Source organism: Bufo gargarizans, unplaced genomic scaffold (genome assembly GCF_014858855.1).
Source record: "Bufo gargarizans isolate SCDJY-AF-19 unplaced genomic scaffold, ASM1485885v1 original_scaffold_1028_pilon, whole genome shotgun sequence".
Classification (NCBI taxonomy): domain Eukaryota; kingdom Metazoa; phylum Chordata; class Amphibia; order Anura; family Bufonidae; genus Bufo; species Bufo gargarizans.
In genome coordinates, this window is record NW_025334206.1 from 96,352 (window position 1) to 115,026 (window position 18,675).

At 42.7% G+C, this 18,675-nt stretch overlaps 1 protein-coding gene across 9 annotated transcripts in view; it reads right to left on the minus strand.

Moving 5' to 3' along the window:
* LOC122922900 (natural cytotoxicity triggering receptor 3-like) overlaps positions 1–18,675 on the minus strand; it is a 136,906-nt gene that overhangs the window by 19,581 nt on the left and 98,650 nt on the right. Inside the window, exon 7 of one of the 9 annotated variants that reach the window (XM_044273667.1) lies at positions 17,279–17,315. The exons of the other annotated variants lie outside the window; for them this stretch is intronic. Coding sequence (XP_044129602.1) covers positions 17,310–17,315 — 6 coding nt within the window. The 3' untranslated portion in view covers positions 17,279–17,309. Of the gene's footprint in view, positions 1–17,278; positions 17,316–18,675 lie in introns of those variants that run through there. 9 annotated transcript variants of the gene reach the window in all.

An 18,675-nucleotide genomic window follows, 5' to 3' on the forward strand; every position in this document is an offset into this window, starting at 1 on the left:
TGATAATACTATATACTGTGTCTGTAATAATACTATATACTGTGTCTGTAATAATACTATATAATGTGTCTGTGATAATACTATATACTGTGTCTGTAATAATACTATATAATGTGTCTGTAATAATACTATATAATGTGTCTGTGATAATACTATATACTGTGTCTGTGATAATACTATATAATGTGTCTGTAATAATACTATATACTGTGTCTGTGATAATACTATATAATGTGTCTGTGATAATACTATATACTGTGTCAGTAATAATACTATATAATGTGTCTGTAATAATACTATATAATGTGTCTGTAATAATACTATATAATGTGTCTGTAATAATACTATATAATGTGTCTGTAATAATACTATATACTGTGTCTGTGATAATACTATATAATGTGTCTGTGATAATACTATATACTGTGTCTGTAATAATACTATATACTGTGTCTGTAATAATACTATATACTGTGTCAGTAATAATACTATATAATATGTCTGTAATAATACTATATAATGTGTCTGTAATAATACTATATAATGTGTCTGTAATAATACTATATACTGTGTCTGTGATAATACTATATAATATGTCTGTAATAATACTATATAATGTGTCTGTAATAATACTATATAATGTGTCTGTAATAATACTATATAATGTGTCTGTAATAATACTATATACTGTGTCTGTAATAATACTATATACTGTGTCTGTAATAATACTATATACTGTGTCTGTAATAATACTATATAATGTGTCTGTGATAATACTATATACTGTGTCTGTAATAATACTATATAATGTGTCTGTAATAATACTATATAATGTGTCTGTAATAATACTATATATTGTGTCTGTGATAATACTATATACTGTGTCTGTAATAATACTATATAATGTGTCTGTGATAATACTATATAATGTGTCTGTAATAATACTATATAATGTGTCTGTATTAATACTATATACTGTGTCTGTAATAATACTATATACTGTGTCAGTAATAATACTAAATACCGTGTCTGTAATAATACTATATACTGTGTCTGTAATAATACTATATACTGTGTCTGTGATAATACTATATACTGTGTCAGTAATAATACTATATACTGTATGTAATAATACTATATACTGTGTCTGTAATAATACTATATACTGTATGTATTAATACTATATACTGTGTCTGTGATAATACTATATACTGTGTCTGTAATAATACTATATAATGTGTCTGTGATAATACTATATACTGTGTCTGTAATAATACTATATACTGTGTATGTAATAATACTATATACTGTGTATGTAATAATACTATATACTGTGTCTGTGATAATACTATATACTGTGTATGTAATAATACTATATACTGTGTATGTAATAATACTATATACTGTGTCTGTGATAATACTATATACTGTGTCTGTAATAATACTATATTACTGCGTATAACTGTTATAATATTACATCGGCATGGACACCTGTTATGACTTGTTCACATCACCGTTTTGCTTTCCGTTCCTCTGATCCATCAGAAGAAGAGAGAGAAAAATAAACAGGATCCTGTAAAAAAACGGATCCTGTTGCATCAGTTGTCATCCATTTGAGCCATTTTGGTCTGAGATCCGTTTTTTAGATGGGGAAAAAAGTCCTGAATGCAGCACTTTTGTTTCTGTTTAAAAAGCATATTTCAGTCGGAAATGGCTGACAACTGATATGACAGGATCCGTTTTTTTTACTGGATCCTGTAAAAAAACGGATCAGTTGCAATCCTATGCATAACTGAAGCAACAGGATCATTTTTTTTTTTTTCTAGATCTTGTTTTTTTACTGGATCCTGAGAAGAACGAAGAGCTAAATGGTGATGTGAACTCACCCTTAGGGCTCATGCACACGACAGTATGGCTTTTTCAGTGTTTTGCGGTCTGTTTTTTATGGATCCGTTGTTCCGTTTTTTTTCCGTTGGGTCTCCATTTCCTTTCCATTTTTCTGTTCCGTTTTTCCGTATGCCATATACAGTATACAGTAATTACATAGAAAAAATTGGGCTGGGCATAACATTTCCAATAGATGGTTCAGCAAAAACGGAACGGATACGGAAGACATACAGATGCATTTCCGTATGTGTTCTGTTTTTTTTGCGGACCTATTGACTTGAATGGAGCCAAGCACCTTGATTTGCGGACAAGAATAGGACATGTTCTATTTTTTCACGTTACGGAAATACTGAAACGGAATGCACACGGAGACACTTCCGTTTTTTTTGCTGAACCATTGAAATTAATGGTTCAGTATATGTACCACATACTGAACTAAAAAAACGGGCAGTATACTGAACGCAAAATACTGTCGTGTGCATGAGCCCTTACTGTGACCAATTTAAGCTCCTCTCACACTGGCGTTTTGGTTTCCGTTTCTGAGATCCGTTCAGGGCTCAGCGTCCAAAATGGATCAGTTTTGCCCTAATGCATTCTGAATGGAAAAGGATCCGCTCAGAATTCATCAGTTTGTCTCCGTTCCGTCTCCATTCCGCTCTGGAGGCTGCTTGCAGCGTTTTGGTGTCCGTCTGACGAAACTGAGCCAAACTGATCCATCCTGACACACAATGTAAGTCAATGGGGACGGATCCGTTTTCACTGACACAGTCTGGCACAATAGAAAACGGATCCGTCCTCCATTGACTTTCAATGGTGTTCAAGACGTCTTGGCTATGTTACAGATAATACAAACGGATCCGTTCTGAACGGATGCAGACGGTCGTATGATCTGAACAGATCTGCGCAATACGCGAGTGTGAAAGTAGCCTTAGCAAGTTGAAGATGAAATGATCTGAGGCAGAAAGTTCCAGATGAAACGCACTCTTCAGCATTTTAGGCAATATTACAGTGTCCTGAAATACGCTTCAAAGCATTGAAAGTGTTAAAGGGGTTCCCCGAGGTATAAAAAATATATATAACAGTGCAAATCTGGTCAACTAAGCTAAGCAGGTTTTAGGCAAAAAAATATATTTTTCCTCATTTCCCTGGTTCTGGCCTTTGTTTACCTGCAATAACAACAACCTCTGAGGTTTTTCTCATGGATATTTGTGCCCCCCCCCCTCTCCCGCTCCGCAAAGGGAATGAATAAAAGTACTGCCCTGAGTGCAACGTCTGATTGCTGGGAGACTCAGCAGCGTGTTGTATGTGTAGGACTACAAGTCCCAGCTGTATAATGACACTGCTGATACACACAGGATCTTCCCCTTACCTGTTCTTGTGCAATTCTGTGCAGAACTCCTTCAGTCTGTAAGCTCCTGTGGAGGAGGGAAGATCCCGAGCCCAGCATTTGTCTCTTCACTGCCTGCAGCTGCTCAGCAAAGCCTCCTGCCCTAAGTCTGTGATGCTGATGGTAGAAGGGGTTACACATTCCTGAAGAATCCAGTGGGAGGGAGACACTGGGCAGAGTGCAGCAGTCAGTGCAGTGGGGCATGGCCAGCACAGTGATGGCAGTAAATGGGGGCGTGGCCAGCACAGTGATAGTGTAGTGCTCTGGAGCGGGGGTACTTTGATGCTTGGACATTTGTGGACATTTGCCTATTTCCCCTATGCAAAGTTATAAACTTCTTACTTTATTTCACTTGAAAGGGTTAACGTGCACTGTATAATACAGTGAGTGCAGAATTATTAGGCAAATGAGTATTTTGACCCCATCATCCTCTTTCTGCAGGTTGTCTTACTCCAAGCTGTATAGGCTCGAAAGCCTACTACCAATTAAGCATATTAGGTGATGTGCATCTCTGTAATGAGAAGGGGTGTGGTCTAATGACATCAACACCCTATATCAGGTGTGCATAATTATTAGGCAACTTCCTTTCCTTTGGCAAAATGGGTCAAAAGAAGGACTTGACAGGCTCAGAAAAGTCAGAAATAGTGAGATATCTTGCAGAGGGATGCAGCACTCTTAAAATTGCAAAGCTTCTGAAGCGCGATCATCGAACAATCAAGCGTTTCATTCAAAATAGTCAACAGGGTCGCAAGAAGCGTGTGGAAAAACCAAGGCGCAAAATAACTGCCCATGAACTGAGAAAAGTCAAGCGTGCAGCTGCCAAGATGCCACTTGCCACCAGTTTGGCCATATTTCAGAGCTGCAACATCACTGGAGTGCCCAAAAGCACAAGGTGTGCAATACTCAGAGACATGGCCAAGGTAAGAAAGGCAGAAAGACGACCACCACTGAACAAGACACACAAGCTGAAACGTCAAGACTGGGCCAAGAAATATCTCAAGACTGATTTTTCTAAGGTTTTATGGACTGATGAAATGAGAGTGAGTCTTTATGGGCCAGATGGATGGACCCGTGGCTGGATTGGTAAAGGGCAGAGAGCTCCAGTCCGACTCAGACGCCAGCAAGGTGGAGGTGGAGTACTGGTTTGGGCTGGTATCATCAAAGATGCGCTTGTGGGGCCTTTTTAAGGTGAGGATGGAGTCAAGCTCAACTCCCAGTCCTACTGCCAGTTTCTGGAAGACACCTTCTTCAAGCAGTGGTACAGGAAGAAGTCTGCAAGGTAAGAAAAACATGATTTTCATGCAGGACAATGCTCCATCACACGCGTCCAAGTACTCCACAGCGTGGCTGGCAAGGAAGGGTATAAAAGAAGAAAATCTAATGACATGGCCTCCTTGTTCACCTGATCTGAACCCCATTGAGAACCTGTGGTCCATCATCAAATGTGAGATTTACAAGGAGGGAAAACAGTCCACCTCTCTGAACAGTGTCTGGGAGGCTGTGGTTGCTGCTGCACGCAATGTGGATGGTGAACAGATCAAAACACTGACAGAATCCATGGATGGCGGCTTCTGAGTGTCCTTGCAAAGAAAGGTGGCTATATTGGTCACGGATCTGTTTTTGTTTTGTTTTTGAATGTCAGAAATGTATATTTGTGAATGTTGAGATGTTATATTGGTTTCACTGGTAAAAATAAATAATTGAAATGGGTATATATTTGTTTTTTGTTAAGTTGCCTAATAATTATGCACAGTAATAGTCACCTGCACACACAGATATCCCCCTAAAATAGCTAAAACTAAAAACAAACTAAAAACTACTTCCAAAAATATTCAGCTTTGATATTAATGAGTTTTTTGGGTTCATTGAGAACATGGTTGTTGTTCAATAATAAAATTAATCCTCAAAAATACAACTTGCCTAATAATTCTGCACTCCCTGTACTGTGTCACTGCATTTTGTATGTTGTAACATATATATATCCTGTTCATTATCACTGTGTTTACATGGCTTTGTGGAAAGGGTTAATGAATACTGACAGACTGTTAGGACTTTGAATTAGAAGGTTCTAGTCTAGCTAAAACTGTATATAAGGAGAGCAGTCAGAGCCCCTAGTGTGCTGCAGTTAGGGACCAGTGCTTGGAGGGGAGACTCTGCCAGTCTACTGAGTGACCAGAAGAAGACACTGAGACAGGGATACTCTGCCACAGACCCTGGATCACCAGCTTTGGACCAGGATACCAGCCTTCTGAGAGAGAGGGACAGCTAGCTCAGGCCTTTCCTCAGCATCAAACCCTTCTTCTGCCAGGGAGGAGACTGGAGAAGCCGACTGGAGAAGCCAGCCCTATGCCTCGTCTGTATTGTTTTGCACCTGAATTCCTCCAGAAAAGAAGCGCCCTGGTTTACTGAAGACCCTAACTCTCTGGACTTATGTCCCATTGGGGTGCACCATGCCTTACCATCCCTTCCAGAGAGCAGCAACACGTGGTGCACAGACACAGACCTGCTCCTCAGGCTTGTGCATGAAACAGGTCAGTAAAATCTGAGAAAAGGGCCACTGCAGATGAAGTAAGTTATTGTAAACCCCTTACAGTTCATTAGTTAGATACATACAAAGAACAAACATTTTTACTGGGATAACCCCTTTAATATCACTGTATTTTATGTATTATGTGCATGTACTACAAATCCCAGAAGGTTGTTTAGGGAGTGGGAGGTCACATGAGGTAAGTCGGGGCTGGCTCCACCCATCCTCTCTAGGAGGAATTTTCTGGAGATAATGGCTGCCTGCTAGGAGAGAGCACCTAAGAGTGGTGAGGAGCAGCTCCTGGAGACTCCCCTTAGAGCCCACCAATTTCTTATGTGCCACCCTGAGAAGGAGAAGATCTACAGAAGATTAAAACAACAGAAAGGGATTGAGGACTGTGACAAAGAAGGCAATGGCTGCTAATCTGGCTACAGCCTCCTCTGAATGTGGTGGAAACAATGTAAGCTACAAGCTGCCCGACATAACCAAAGGACAGGAGGGCCCCTGTTTAGAGACTGTATTCCTCTGAGGATCCTGTGGATATCATACACTTATATATCTGATGATAGAGAAAGTGAAGGAGAGATTGACAAGTCTAATAGAGAGAGAGAAGCTAGCCTCAATATACCCAGCCTTACAGAGAGAGAAGCTAGCCTCCATATACCCAGCCTTACAGAGAGAGAAGCTAGCCTCCATATACCCAGCCTTACAGAGAGAGAAGCTAGCCTCCATATACCCAGCCTTACAGAGAGAGAAGCTAGCCTCCATATACCCAGTCTTATAGAGAGAGAAGCTAGCCTCCATATACCCAGCCTTACAGAGAGAGAAGCTAGCCTCCATATACCCAGCCTTACAGAGAGAGAAGCTAGCCTCCATATACCCAGCCTTAAAGAGAGAGAAGCTAGCCTCCATATACCCAGTCTTATAGAGAAAGAAGCTAGCCTCCATATACCCAGCCTTACAGAGAGAGAAGCTAGCCTCCATATACCCAGTCTTACAGAGAGAGAAGCTAGCCTCCATATACCCAGCCTTACAGAGAGAGAAGCTAGCCTCCATATACCCAGTCTTACAGAGAGAGAAGCTAGCCTCCATATACCCAGCCTTACAGAGAGAGAGAAGCTAGCCTCCATATACAACCTCTGGGAACCACTGGAATCGCCTGTAAAGCCTGCATTTCATGTGAATAGAGCTTGTGTGAATCACCTGCTGAATGGCTTCAGTAAAGTGCTGTGGATCTGTTATACCAGCACTGGTCTCATCATTATACCACACTGCATTTTCACCGCAAGGTGCTGGTGTCACAGCTACTGGGACCCTGCCTCACACTGTAAAACAGCTAAATCAAGGGCACCTCCACCGCCCTCAGACAGGAGAACCCTAGAACCAGAGTTTTCCCCAAAGGGAGTAACCAGTGTGCCCCTCTCATCACTGCACAGTGCCTGTAGCTGCATTCACAGTTTGAACATAATCCTGTTCAGGGGAATCAGTAGTAGAATGAGGTTATATATCAGGGAGTCACAGAATTACCACCATTCTAAAATATAACCTTTAATTGTATTTAAATAAAAGTCAATACACCCTTATCTATACAGAAATTAGAAAATAAGTAAATACAAAAAACGACCAATACACTAGTGGTAACCCACCCAGACCATGGGGCCAACAGATCAGAGGAGGATTGATAAATGGAGCCCGGACCAACCAGGAACAACTAGAACAGGATGGTCATATATCAGGATCCTCATCCTCCTCTGCTACCTCAAACCTGTCTTCTTTACCTATGACCACAACCAACGGGGTTTTTTTAGGCCCACCTCCATCAAACCCGCATGGATTGAGGGATCGTCCACTACCCCCCATAAACAAAAAATAGAGAACTCCACCACAGAAAACACCTTAATCATTAACTTATCAGGGAAAATTCTTTCTGAAGACGAGACATCCATACTAAGAAAGGGACTCACATATGTACCAACAACCAGATTTGACTGTTTTGACTGGATCAAAGATATACAACTATTTACCAGGAAATTACGTTGGCACAAGATCTTTGCAACAGTAGATCAGAAGAGATGCCAGGAATTAGGTGTGGAAATGGGGGACCTAGAGGACATTGATAATCTCGTAGGTCTTCTAGAAGAGAATGAGCGACCAAGGGGACAGGGTCCCTTTACCACCTTGAGAAAGAAAAGCTCTAAAATGCCACCCAAAACCTTGAATGATGCCAATATAGATATCTTCCTTAAGTCGGTCACACGAGATCTGGAGAAAATAGGATACACTACCCCTGATAATAAAAACTACACTCGGGCAGAAATAACAGCATTGCATAACCTAAAAACTAATAGGGACATTGTTATCAAACCCTCCGATAAGGGGGGGAACATTGTTATCCTCTCGGTACAGCAATATAGAGATATGTGCCTCTCCCTGGTCTCTGATAAAAATAGCTACGCAGTCCTCAGGGGTGACCCCACTGAGGCTTTCCAGACCGAACTCTCCCAGCTATTGAGAGAGGGTCTGGACAACAGATGTATAGACCGAAAGGAATATGAATATCTATTAAATGTCACACCGAAAATAGCCACGTTCTATGGGCTTCCAAAAATACACAAGGAGACACGCCCCCTTAAAGGACGTCCCATAGTATCGGGAATTGAGAGCCTTACACACCACTCTGGCATTTACATAGACAAAATCTTACGTCCATTCGTGTCAACACTCCCCTCTTACCTACGAGACACGACTGATCTACTAAAAAGAGTCGAAGGAGTCACTATAGAACCTGACAGCTGGTTTGCATCAATAGATGTAGAAGCACTATATACTTCTATCCCACATAACAAGGGTTTAGCAGCAGTAAAACACTATCTGGATTCCAGGTCTACGGATCTATACCGACACAATCAATTTACCCTCCAACTCCTCAATTTTGTGCTTACACACAACTATTTCATATTTGAGGGCCGCTTCTACCACCAGCTCAGGGGCACTGCAATGGGTAGCCCCTGTGCACCGACATATGCCAATCTGCTCCTGGGCTGGTGGGAGGACACGGTCGTCTTCTCTGAATCGATGTCATCCTGGACCAGATTCATCTCTTTATGGTCCAGATATATAGATGACATTTTACTACTCTGGTCAGGTACAGCTTGTCAATTTCAACAATTCATGGACACCCTGAACTCAAACCACATTGGACTGTTCTTCACCTTTGAAATGCACCCCAATACCATCAATTTTTTGGATGTCTGTCTGGCAAGAGATCAACGTAATTACATCAAAACCACCCTCTTTAGGAAGAAGACTTCAACCAACAGCCTTCTACGCTGGGAAAGTTTTCACCCCACTCCCCTTAAGAGGGGCATTCCAAAAGGCCAATTCCTAAGAGTTCGAAGGAACTGTTCCAATAGTCAAAACTTCTCGCATGAAGCATCTAAACTCTTTGATCGCTTCAAACAAAGGGGCTATCCTGACCCCTGTCTTTTTGAGGCATGGGACTGGGCTAACTCTAAGGACCGTACCACCCTCCTTCAACCAAACCCTAAAAAACCAGCCCCTCAGGATCTAATTAGAATCATCGGCACCTTTGACTCAGAATCAAGACAAATTCGAGACATCCTAAATCGATATTGGTCTCTTCTGAAGACCGACCCTGATCTTACACAGGTCCTACCGGATAATCCGGCAATCACCTATAGACGCGGACGCAATATAGGTGACACCTTGGTCCACAGTCACTTTGAGCCCCCAGAAAAGAAGGCATGGCTGTCTAACAGACAAGTGGGCACTTTTAAGTGCGGTAAATGCAAGGCATGCATGTATATAGTCCCCGGTAAAACATTCATGAATAGCCTAGGTGATCAGACATTCTATCCTCGCAGTTTTGCAAATTGTAACACAGCTGGGATACAGGGGCGTAGCGTGGGGGGGGCCAGGGGGGCCGTTGCCCCGGGCGCCAAACTGCAGGGGGGCGCTCCGGCGCCGGCTGAAAGATTTTATAATGTAAGTTTTAAGTTTTTTTTCAGGTTGCGTTGCGCCGTTGTGGCATGCGGCGCAACGGCCGGCCAGAGAGCTCAGCTGTTTAGTGCGCGCCCGCCCGGCCCTGCCGCCCTGATGCAGATCATGATTCATTCATGATTTGTGCGGTCGCGGCGGGCGCACTACTTACACTAGCAGCTAGAGTCATTACATACATGATTGGCAGCTGGCACCGCCTCCTTCTCCTCGCCGCCTCCTTCTCCTCGCCGCCTCCTTCTCCTAGTGCTAGTGGGTGATGTCATTAGGCTGGCCGCTGGCCTGGCTCCCTCCGGCTCCGCCCACTTTCCAGGCGGGAAACACAGTGCGGAGCGCGGGAGCCAGAGCCAGCAGAAGATTGCCAGGAGGCAGGAGCAGGAGGCGGCGCCGCGGCAGTCAGAGTCACTCACAGCAGCAGTGTGACTAGCAGCAGTGGGCACTGTGTCACACACAGTCACTCCAGACTCCAGTCAAGAAGACAAAGAACTGTTGAGTCTGATGAGTGAGCCCTGAGCCGCCCTAGAAGAGTCCAGAGTGACAGAGTGGAGTCCAGTCCAGACTGAGACTACTACAGAGCAGAGGTAGAAAGGGAGTTAGTGGCACTAGTAGTGACGTGTAGTGATTAAGTTGGGTGGCCATGTAAGGCTACTTTCACACTAGCGTTCGTCGGTCCGCTCGTGAGCTCCGTTTGAAGGGGCTCACGAGCGGACCCGAACGCAGCCGTCCAGCCCTGATGCAGTCTGAATGGAGCGGATCCGCTCAGACTGCATCAGTCTGGCGGCGTTCAGCCTCCGCTCCGCACGGACAGGCGGACAGCTGAACGCTGCTTGCAGCGTTCGGGTGTCCGCCTGGCCGTGCGGAGGCGTGCGGATCCGTCCAGACTTACAATGTAAGTCAATGGGGACGGATCCGTTTGAAGATGCCACAATATGGCTCAATCTTCAAGCGGATCCGTCCCCCATTGACTTTACATTGAAAGTCTGAACGGATCCGCGCAGGCTACTTGCGCACTTGCGAAATTTTTCTAAGTTATTAATGCAGACGGATCCGTACTGAACGGAGCCTCCGTCTGCATTAATATGATCGGATCCGTTCAGAACGGATCCCATCAAGCGCTAGTGTGAAAGTAGCCTTAGCCAGACTGAGCAGCATGCAATAATAATGGTAATAAATCAATGAGTGAAGTGCCAGATCTCTGCCAGGCCAAATAGGTGGTGTGGCAGTCTGGCATTCATGGTTCTGATGTGGCAGCTTCTAGGTATACATTGGGGCCATAATATATAATAATTATATAAGGGGGCCATCATTAATTATACATAGGGGCCATTATATATTATAATTATACAGAGGCTATTAATAATGGGCCCTCTGTATAATTCTAATATATAATGGCCCCCCTGTATAATTATTACCGTAAATATTATGGCCCCACTGTATAACTATAATTTATAGTTATACTGTGGGGCCATAATATATAATAATTATACAAGGGGCCGTTATATATTATACAGAGGGGCCATTATATATAATAATTATACAGGGGGGCCATTATATATTATAATTATACAGGGGGGCCATTATACAGTATATTAGAATTATACAGAGGGCCCATTATCAATAGCCTCTCTGTATAATTATAATATATAATGGCCCCTATGTATAATATATAATGGCCCCTTGTATAATTATTATATATAAATGGCCCCTCTGTATAATATATAATGCACCTTTGTATAATTATCATTTATTATGGCCCCTCTGTATAACTATAATATATAATGGCCCCCTGTAGAATATATTATGGCCCCCTTGTATAATTATTATATATTATGGTCCCTCTGTATAACTATAATATATAATGCCCCCCTTGTATATTATATATAGTGACCCCTCTGTAATATTAGGATATATAATGGCCCCCTCTGTATTATTATTATATATAAAATGGCCCCTCTGTATAATTATTATATATAATGACCCCTCTGTAATATTAGGATATATAATGGCCTCCTCTGTATTATTATTATATATAAAATGGCCCCTCTGTATAATTACTATATATAATGACCCCCCCTGTATTATTATAATATATAATGGCCCCCTCCGTATTATTAGGATATATAATGGCCCATTATATATCCTAATATTACAGAGGGGCCATTATATATTATACAGAGGGGGCCATTATATATAAAAATAACTAATAATAATAAAACTCTGCAGAGATGAGACGCGGCTGAAAGAAGGTGTCATGGCGGTCTTATCTCCGAATGAAGACGCTGAGGAAAGTCTACATCACAGGAGACGTCACTGGATGGATGAGGTATGTGGTGCTGTATTCTCCTGTATATTTTGTAGTGATGTATGTAATGTCCAAACACATATTTGTTTCACGGTAGGGTTGGGGGGGTGGATTGAGAATTTGGCCCACCCTGCCGCATCCTGGCCCCAGACTTCAGGTCACACTGTGTGTGTGTTCTGAATTCTGGGGCCTTATACCCATCTACTACATCATCTGTACTTAGAGAGTTACCACCATGTTATCTGTGGTGTTACATAGGTCTACTACATTATCTGTAAAAGGGGCGTGTCCACAGGTTGGGAGGGGGGGCGCAATAAATGGCTCGCCCCGGGTGCTGGCAACCCACGCTACGCCACTGCTGGGATAATCTACATGGCTCAATGTGACTGTGGACTCAAGTATATAGGCAAGACCAAAAGAATTTTTAAAAAACGGATTCTTGAACATATCGGAGATATCCGAAACAAACGAGACAAACCGATATCCAGACACATGTGGATGAGTCATGCAGGGTCCACTAAAAGCATTCATTTCTTCATGATTGAAGTCCTAAAGATGTCTAAGCGAGGTGGGGATATAGATAAATTATTAAAACAGAAAGAGTCCAGATGGATCTTCAGACTAAACACTGTGGCACCATCTGGACTAAACGAAAACATAGATTATGCGTGCTTTATTTGAGGCCTCCTATCTGATAGGATCAATTTATCTTTTATCTAGCACAACGTATGTTGACTGGGAGATTAACTCCTCCACACCTGATCCTCAATTATTTATTCAATAGTTGGTCACCCCTTATCAACTAATCCCTGGCTATCTATTATTAATGTATCCATCGTGGATGCATACACCTATATTTGATACACTTCCAGTATTCTGTGTATTCCGATCCCCGGCTCTCTCTGCCATCATCCCGGTATTAACTTATTTCCCTTTAGGAGACATTAATTATGTTCCCCACCATCTCCCTTACCCATATCAAATTCACTCACATTTTGATACTGTTCATTAATGATGGCTACTGCAATCAGCCATCACGGCCCCTATGCTCCGCCCACCTCACGTGACCAGTACAGTGACCTCACCAGATCACGTCCTCCCGGTCACGTGGGGGCATCTGACGTAGGAGGCCTCGCGTCACACCGATCACGTGGGCGCCCGGCCTCCCTGTTACCCGTCACGTGACCCACACACTAGGTCACATGTACGGCCGCGTCATTCTCCCGGTCACGTGGGGGCATGTTACGTAGCACGCCCCACGTCACATCCATCACGTGGACGCCTGGCCTCCCCGATACCCGGAAGTATCCTATATATAGGTAATCACGTCAGTATTTCCCTGCTACCTGCCGCATATCACCACCTGAGCGCCACCTCAACATCCCATCTGACTCTGGCTTCCTCATCCATGGACTCGACATATGGACCCCTAATCGTTTAGGGGAACGCAAGTACCATGTGCTTTAATAGCACTGTTTGCCTGTTATCTTGCACTGCTATAATCTAAATAGCTACTTTCTATGGTACCTACTGCACATCGCCTATACCACATCTTGGTTTAATTACCTATTTTTGTCCAGACTCTCTATGTGTGGTGTCCGCTCTTATCATTATAACCAATTTGCAGCTAGTCAGGGGGACCTTTATTCGGATTATACATTATATATATAAAATGATATACCGTCACGTAGCCACTCTCTGGAATTCTTGAGAATTGGGGATCTGTAGAGTTCATCAATCCAGACCCCCACCTCTCGATCCACCACCGGCTACTTAGGGATCCCCTGTATCAAATATTCTGTTATCTTACTGACAGGTGTCACTATTCTTATTAGAGCCAGCGGTTTATATTGTTATTATCTAAAATAGCTCAAAAAATCAAAAATAAATTTTCTTGTACATAATATTACTTTAGTACCTTTTGGTGTCGGTTCTCCGTGAGCAATTTTGTCCCCTGATGAGCCTGACAACAACCAGGCGAAACGCGTAGGGACGGTATTGGACTTTTTTATTACCTTATATATATTCACCTTTTCTTTTGGATTGATGACTGCCACATTTAATCTTCTCGGGTACTTTTTCTATTTATTATTTTGTGTACCTTAGTATAGGTCTTCTATCAAGTTTATTAATTCTTGTGTCCCTTCTCCCGCTAGGGTTCTTTAGGGTTTTTAGGAGGTACGAGAGACGGGATCGCCCTTATCAGGGCGGCTATTCCGTATATAGGCAGGATCATCTACATCAGGGCCAGCATCAGGGACTTTTTTCCCTATAGGCCCAACACAACTGCTCTACCACCTCCCTATCAGCCTTAGACGGGTTATACCATCAGACCTTACTTTTTGATTTTTTTGATTTCTTTTTTGTATTTACTTATTTTCTAATTTCTGTATAGATAAGGGTGTATTGACTTTTATTTAAATACAATTAAAGGTTATATTTTAGAATGGTGGTAATTCAGTGCCTGTAGCTGGCCAGCTAGGTCCTGTCCTAGGTTGCTAGTGCAGCTTATATGTGTATACAGCTAGACCTGCCAATAGCCTTAATACAGTTCCTATGAATATGTGTTAGAGACAAAAGCAGAGTTATTTCCCGTGACTTCATGTTGTGGATGTCATATAACTGTTATATTTTGTGTTCACAGAAGCAGAAAAAGATATGCCTTTAAGATTCATTTTGTAATGTAAGGTAAGCTCAGTGACGCAGCAGAAACAGCAGAAAGCATTGTGTTAATCTTTTGTTGCTGGGCAGAAGTCTAAACAACTCACAGCCATCTTCTCACACCGCAAGAGTTTTCACCAATTAGGGCTCTTTCACACCTGTGTTCTTGTCTTCCGGCATAGAGTTCCGTCGTCGGGGCTCTATGCCGGAAGAATCATGATCAGTTTTATCCTAATGCATTCTGAATGGAGAGAAATCCGTTCAGGATGCATCAGGATGTCTTCAGTTCTTTTGGTCGGAGAAAATACCGCAGCATGCTGCGCTTTTTGCTCCGGCCAAAAATCCTGAAGACTTGCCGCAAGGCCAGATCCGGAATTAATGCCCATTGAAAGGCATTGATCCGGATCCGGCCTTAAGCTAAACGTCGTTTCGGCGCATTGCATTGGATCCAACGTTTAGCTTTTTCTCAATGGTTACCATGGCTGCCGGGACGCTAAAGTGTAGTGGGGAGCGGGGGAGCAGCATACTTACCGTCCGTGTGGCTCCTGGGGCACTCCAGAGTGACGTCAGGGCGCCCCAAGCGCATGGATCACGTGATCGCATGGCACGTCATCCATGCGCATGGGGCGCTCTGACGTCATTCTGGAGCGCCAAGGGAGCCGCACGGACTGTAAGTATACCGCTCACCCGCTCCCCTCTACTACTATGGCAACCAGGACTTTAATAGCGTCCTGGCTGCCATAGTAACACTGAAAGCATTTTGAAGACGGATCCGTCTTCAAATGCTTTCAGTTCACTTGCGTTTTTCCGGATCCGGCGTGTAATTCCGGCAAGTGGAGTACACGCCGGATCCGGACAACGCAAGTGTGAAAAAGGCCTTACAGCCAGCCTCACACACAGCCTGTCTGGGAATTCCCCCAGCTCCCGCTGCTAGAATCATTATTCACCAAAGACAGGAGCTGAAGAGACATTCACTCCACTGAGAGCTGAGTTTTATGGGAACAAGAGGCCAATATAGGTATTTAAAACAGTTATATAATGTTCATGCTGTTAGTATTGTGATTAGAACTGTATACTGAACCAGTTATATATGTGTTTACTTACAGTTCCACCAAATTGCAAGCATACTGAGCCATACAATTGCATATAAATTCAATTGCAAGTTTCAAATTGCAAGCTACAATTGCAAGCATTCCGATTCCATATTGCAATCCACATTGCATACAACCATACCGGATCATACTCAATCAATCTGCAAATAGTCACTGCTAACTGCATTCTGCAAGTAAACAGTTAGTTAGACCTCAGATATACCTCTCAGAGAGATCAGAAAGTGAGAGTACAGAAACTGAAGAGAGAAATATATCCACCATTTCATGTTGAATGACAAGATTGAACAGTTGAAGCACCATCTTATGCATACCGCCATTTTGTGATATCCTTTCAACACGTGTTTTGTACCTGGACTATCTGCTGCGGAGGCGGCAGTGTTATATATGAAGAAAAGTTGAAGTTAATAAAGAAGTTATTTCCAGCATTTTTTGTGCTCTTTATAGCTACTGCTTCCATAGAACGGAGCTAGAGGAATTACAGAGTAATAGACAGTCTGGTTAGACTAAAGTCAGAGATATCAGAAATCTTCTAATGCCACAGCGCAAAAGGCACTTCATAGCGCTGCGCCTGCCACAGTGGGACTATTTCTCTCAGAGGGCGAAGTGATAGCGCAAGTCTGCACAGAGCATCGCAAGTCTGCACAGAGCATCGCAAGTCAGCACAGAGCATTGCAAGTCAGCGCAGAGCATTGCATCATATCAAGAAAAGACAAGTCTCCTTTCAGACAGACATTTATTCCAGCAACCTTCAGATCGCAGTATCCTGCTCTTCAGAATAAGGCCAGAGCTTTCCTTTTATTACTTATCATTGCATATATGCTTTGGCATTGTTGTGGAAATTTTATTAGGATGTGTATTTGATATATTGTCATCATGTCTCTCAGTGTCAGGTAAACCATTGGAGTGGATATCTTCCCGTGTATGTCCTGTCACAGCTGCTGGGCGCAGAGGTCTCCGTCGGCGAATGGTCCATGTGCTAAGCACTGGGCTGTGGGCCGGGGGAGACTGATGTGTTCAGCAGAGCAGTGTTTTGTTGGCTGATGCATGGACGCCGGCTAGGGCCCCCGCGCAAGATGCGGATTTATTGGCTTGGCGTGGATGCATTTGTTAAGAGAACAATATATGAAAGCAACGTGCGTTTGTTGTCTCTAGTGCGCCTGATCAGCCGCTGGAGATAATGACGCTGTCCTGTAAATAAACCTGCATGTGGATCATAGTAACTTTATCTGGTATTGATCACTGAGCAAGGATGGATAGAGTTCACTCCAGTGGTAATGGTAGATTATAGTATACATGTGTTTGTTGGCTGGGGTATTCCAAATGATGGTGTCTTGTCTTCCTATGTCATCACTTCCTGTATGTCATCACTTCCTGTATGTCATCACTTCCTGCATCCTTGTCTTGGGCCAGCCCCTTTTACACCTTTTGTGAGTAAATAAAAGTAAACACACTGAGCAGGGGGGCAGATGCTCTGCAGAACTTAACATTGAGAACACCTTTGGCTGACTGCGGTTGAGATTTTTAGCTTTCCTTACACAAAGATATTGGAGAGCGGATTACAACTATTTCTATTTCAGCATAAAGAGACATTTTTTGTGTTCAGAAATAAGAGACTTTAAATAAAAACAAAGGACAGTTTGTAGTACACGGACTGTAAAGCATTTAAAGGGAAAGTCATTTAATGCCTGCATTTATCGCTGTTGTATTTAAAGTGACAGTCATTTATTTCTGCATTTGTCAGTATTGTATTTAAAGTAAAATGTCTGAGCCTAGTATTACCATGCCACTGTTAGAGGATACAAAGATAGATAGAGTAGAGAGGAAAGAGCAAGGGAACCTGTCTGAGGTAGAAGAGTCTGATGCAGCATTAGTCTTGCCTATACAAATATAGTCCAAACAGATGAACTAAGACGTTCATCATGTCCGAGAAAACTGACCCCAAAGATGCTGGAAAATTTGGAGCAAGAAGCGGCATTAAAAGAGAAAAGGTTTGCCTGGGTGTATGATAGGTGGAAATCATACTTTAAAGACATTCGTAGAAAGCTTAAGCAAGAAAGCATAAAAAGGAACTTGAGTGATATGGTAGAGACGGTTGAAGAATCTGAATCAGAGCTTATGGCAGCATATGTCAACCCACGGTCGCTTACGACACCTTCCCAGGATATTGTAAAGAACATGGACTCATGTACTGCGGTCACTAAAGATTTAGTAAAGCTCATGATAGAACTTTCATCTGCAGCTAATTATGATGAAGTTAAAGCAAGAAAGAGAATGAATGACCTTTTTATGAGAGACTATGCTAGGTCCTTAGGGGGAGCCACAATCTCAAGTGCGACTTCCTTCACTAGCAGAATTGCCACCCACATATCAGAGTGTCCTCAAATACTTCAGCCAATACTTTAGCTGATTAACTTGCTGTTAAGAGAGCAGAATTTGAGATGGAGGCTGCCATCGAGGCGCAGCGCCAACTGATGGCTGACAAGGAAGCTGAAAAGGAGGCACAGCACCATCAAATGGAAGCTGAAATGGAAGCACAGCGCCAACAGATGAAAAGTCTGGAAAGGCAGAAATAAGTTAAGATCATAGAAGCCAGAGGATATGAGTCAGAGTAATCATAGGTTCAAATCTGTACTAAGTGAAGAAAAAGACTCCTATTTTACTTACTACACTCAAGAGAATGAAAGGAAATCTCCAGTTATTATCCTTCCATTCCAGCTCATAAAAACAAAGAGAGGTCTACTCCAGTGTTAGGAAAAAGGTGTGTGAATTAACCCTCTATCTT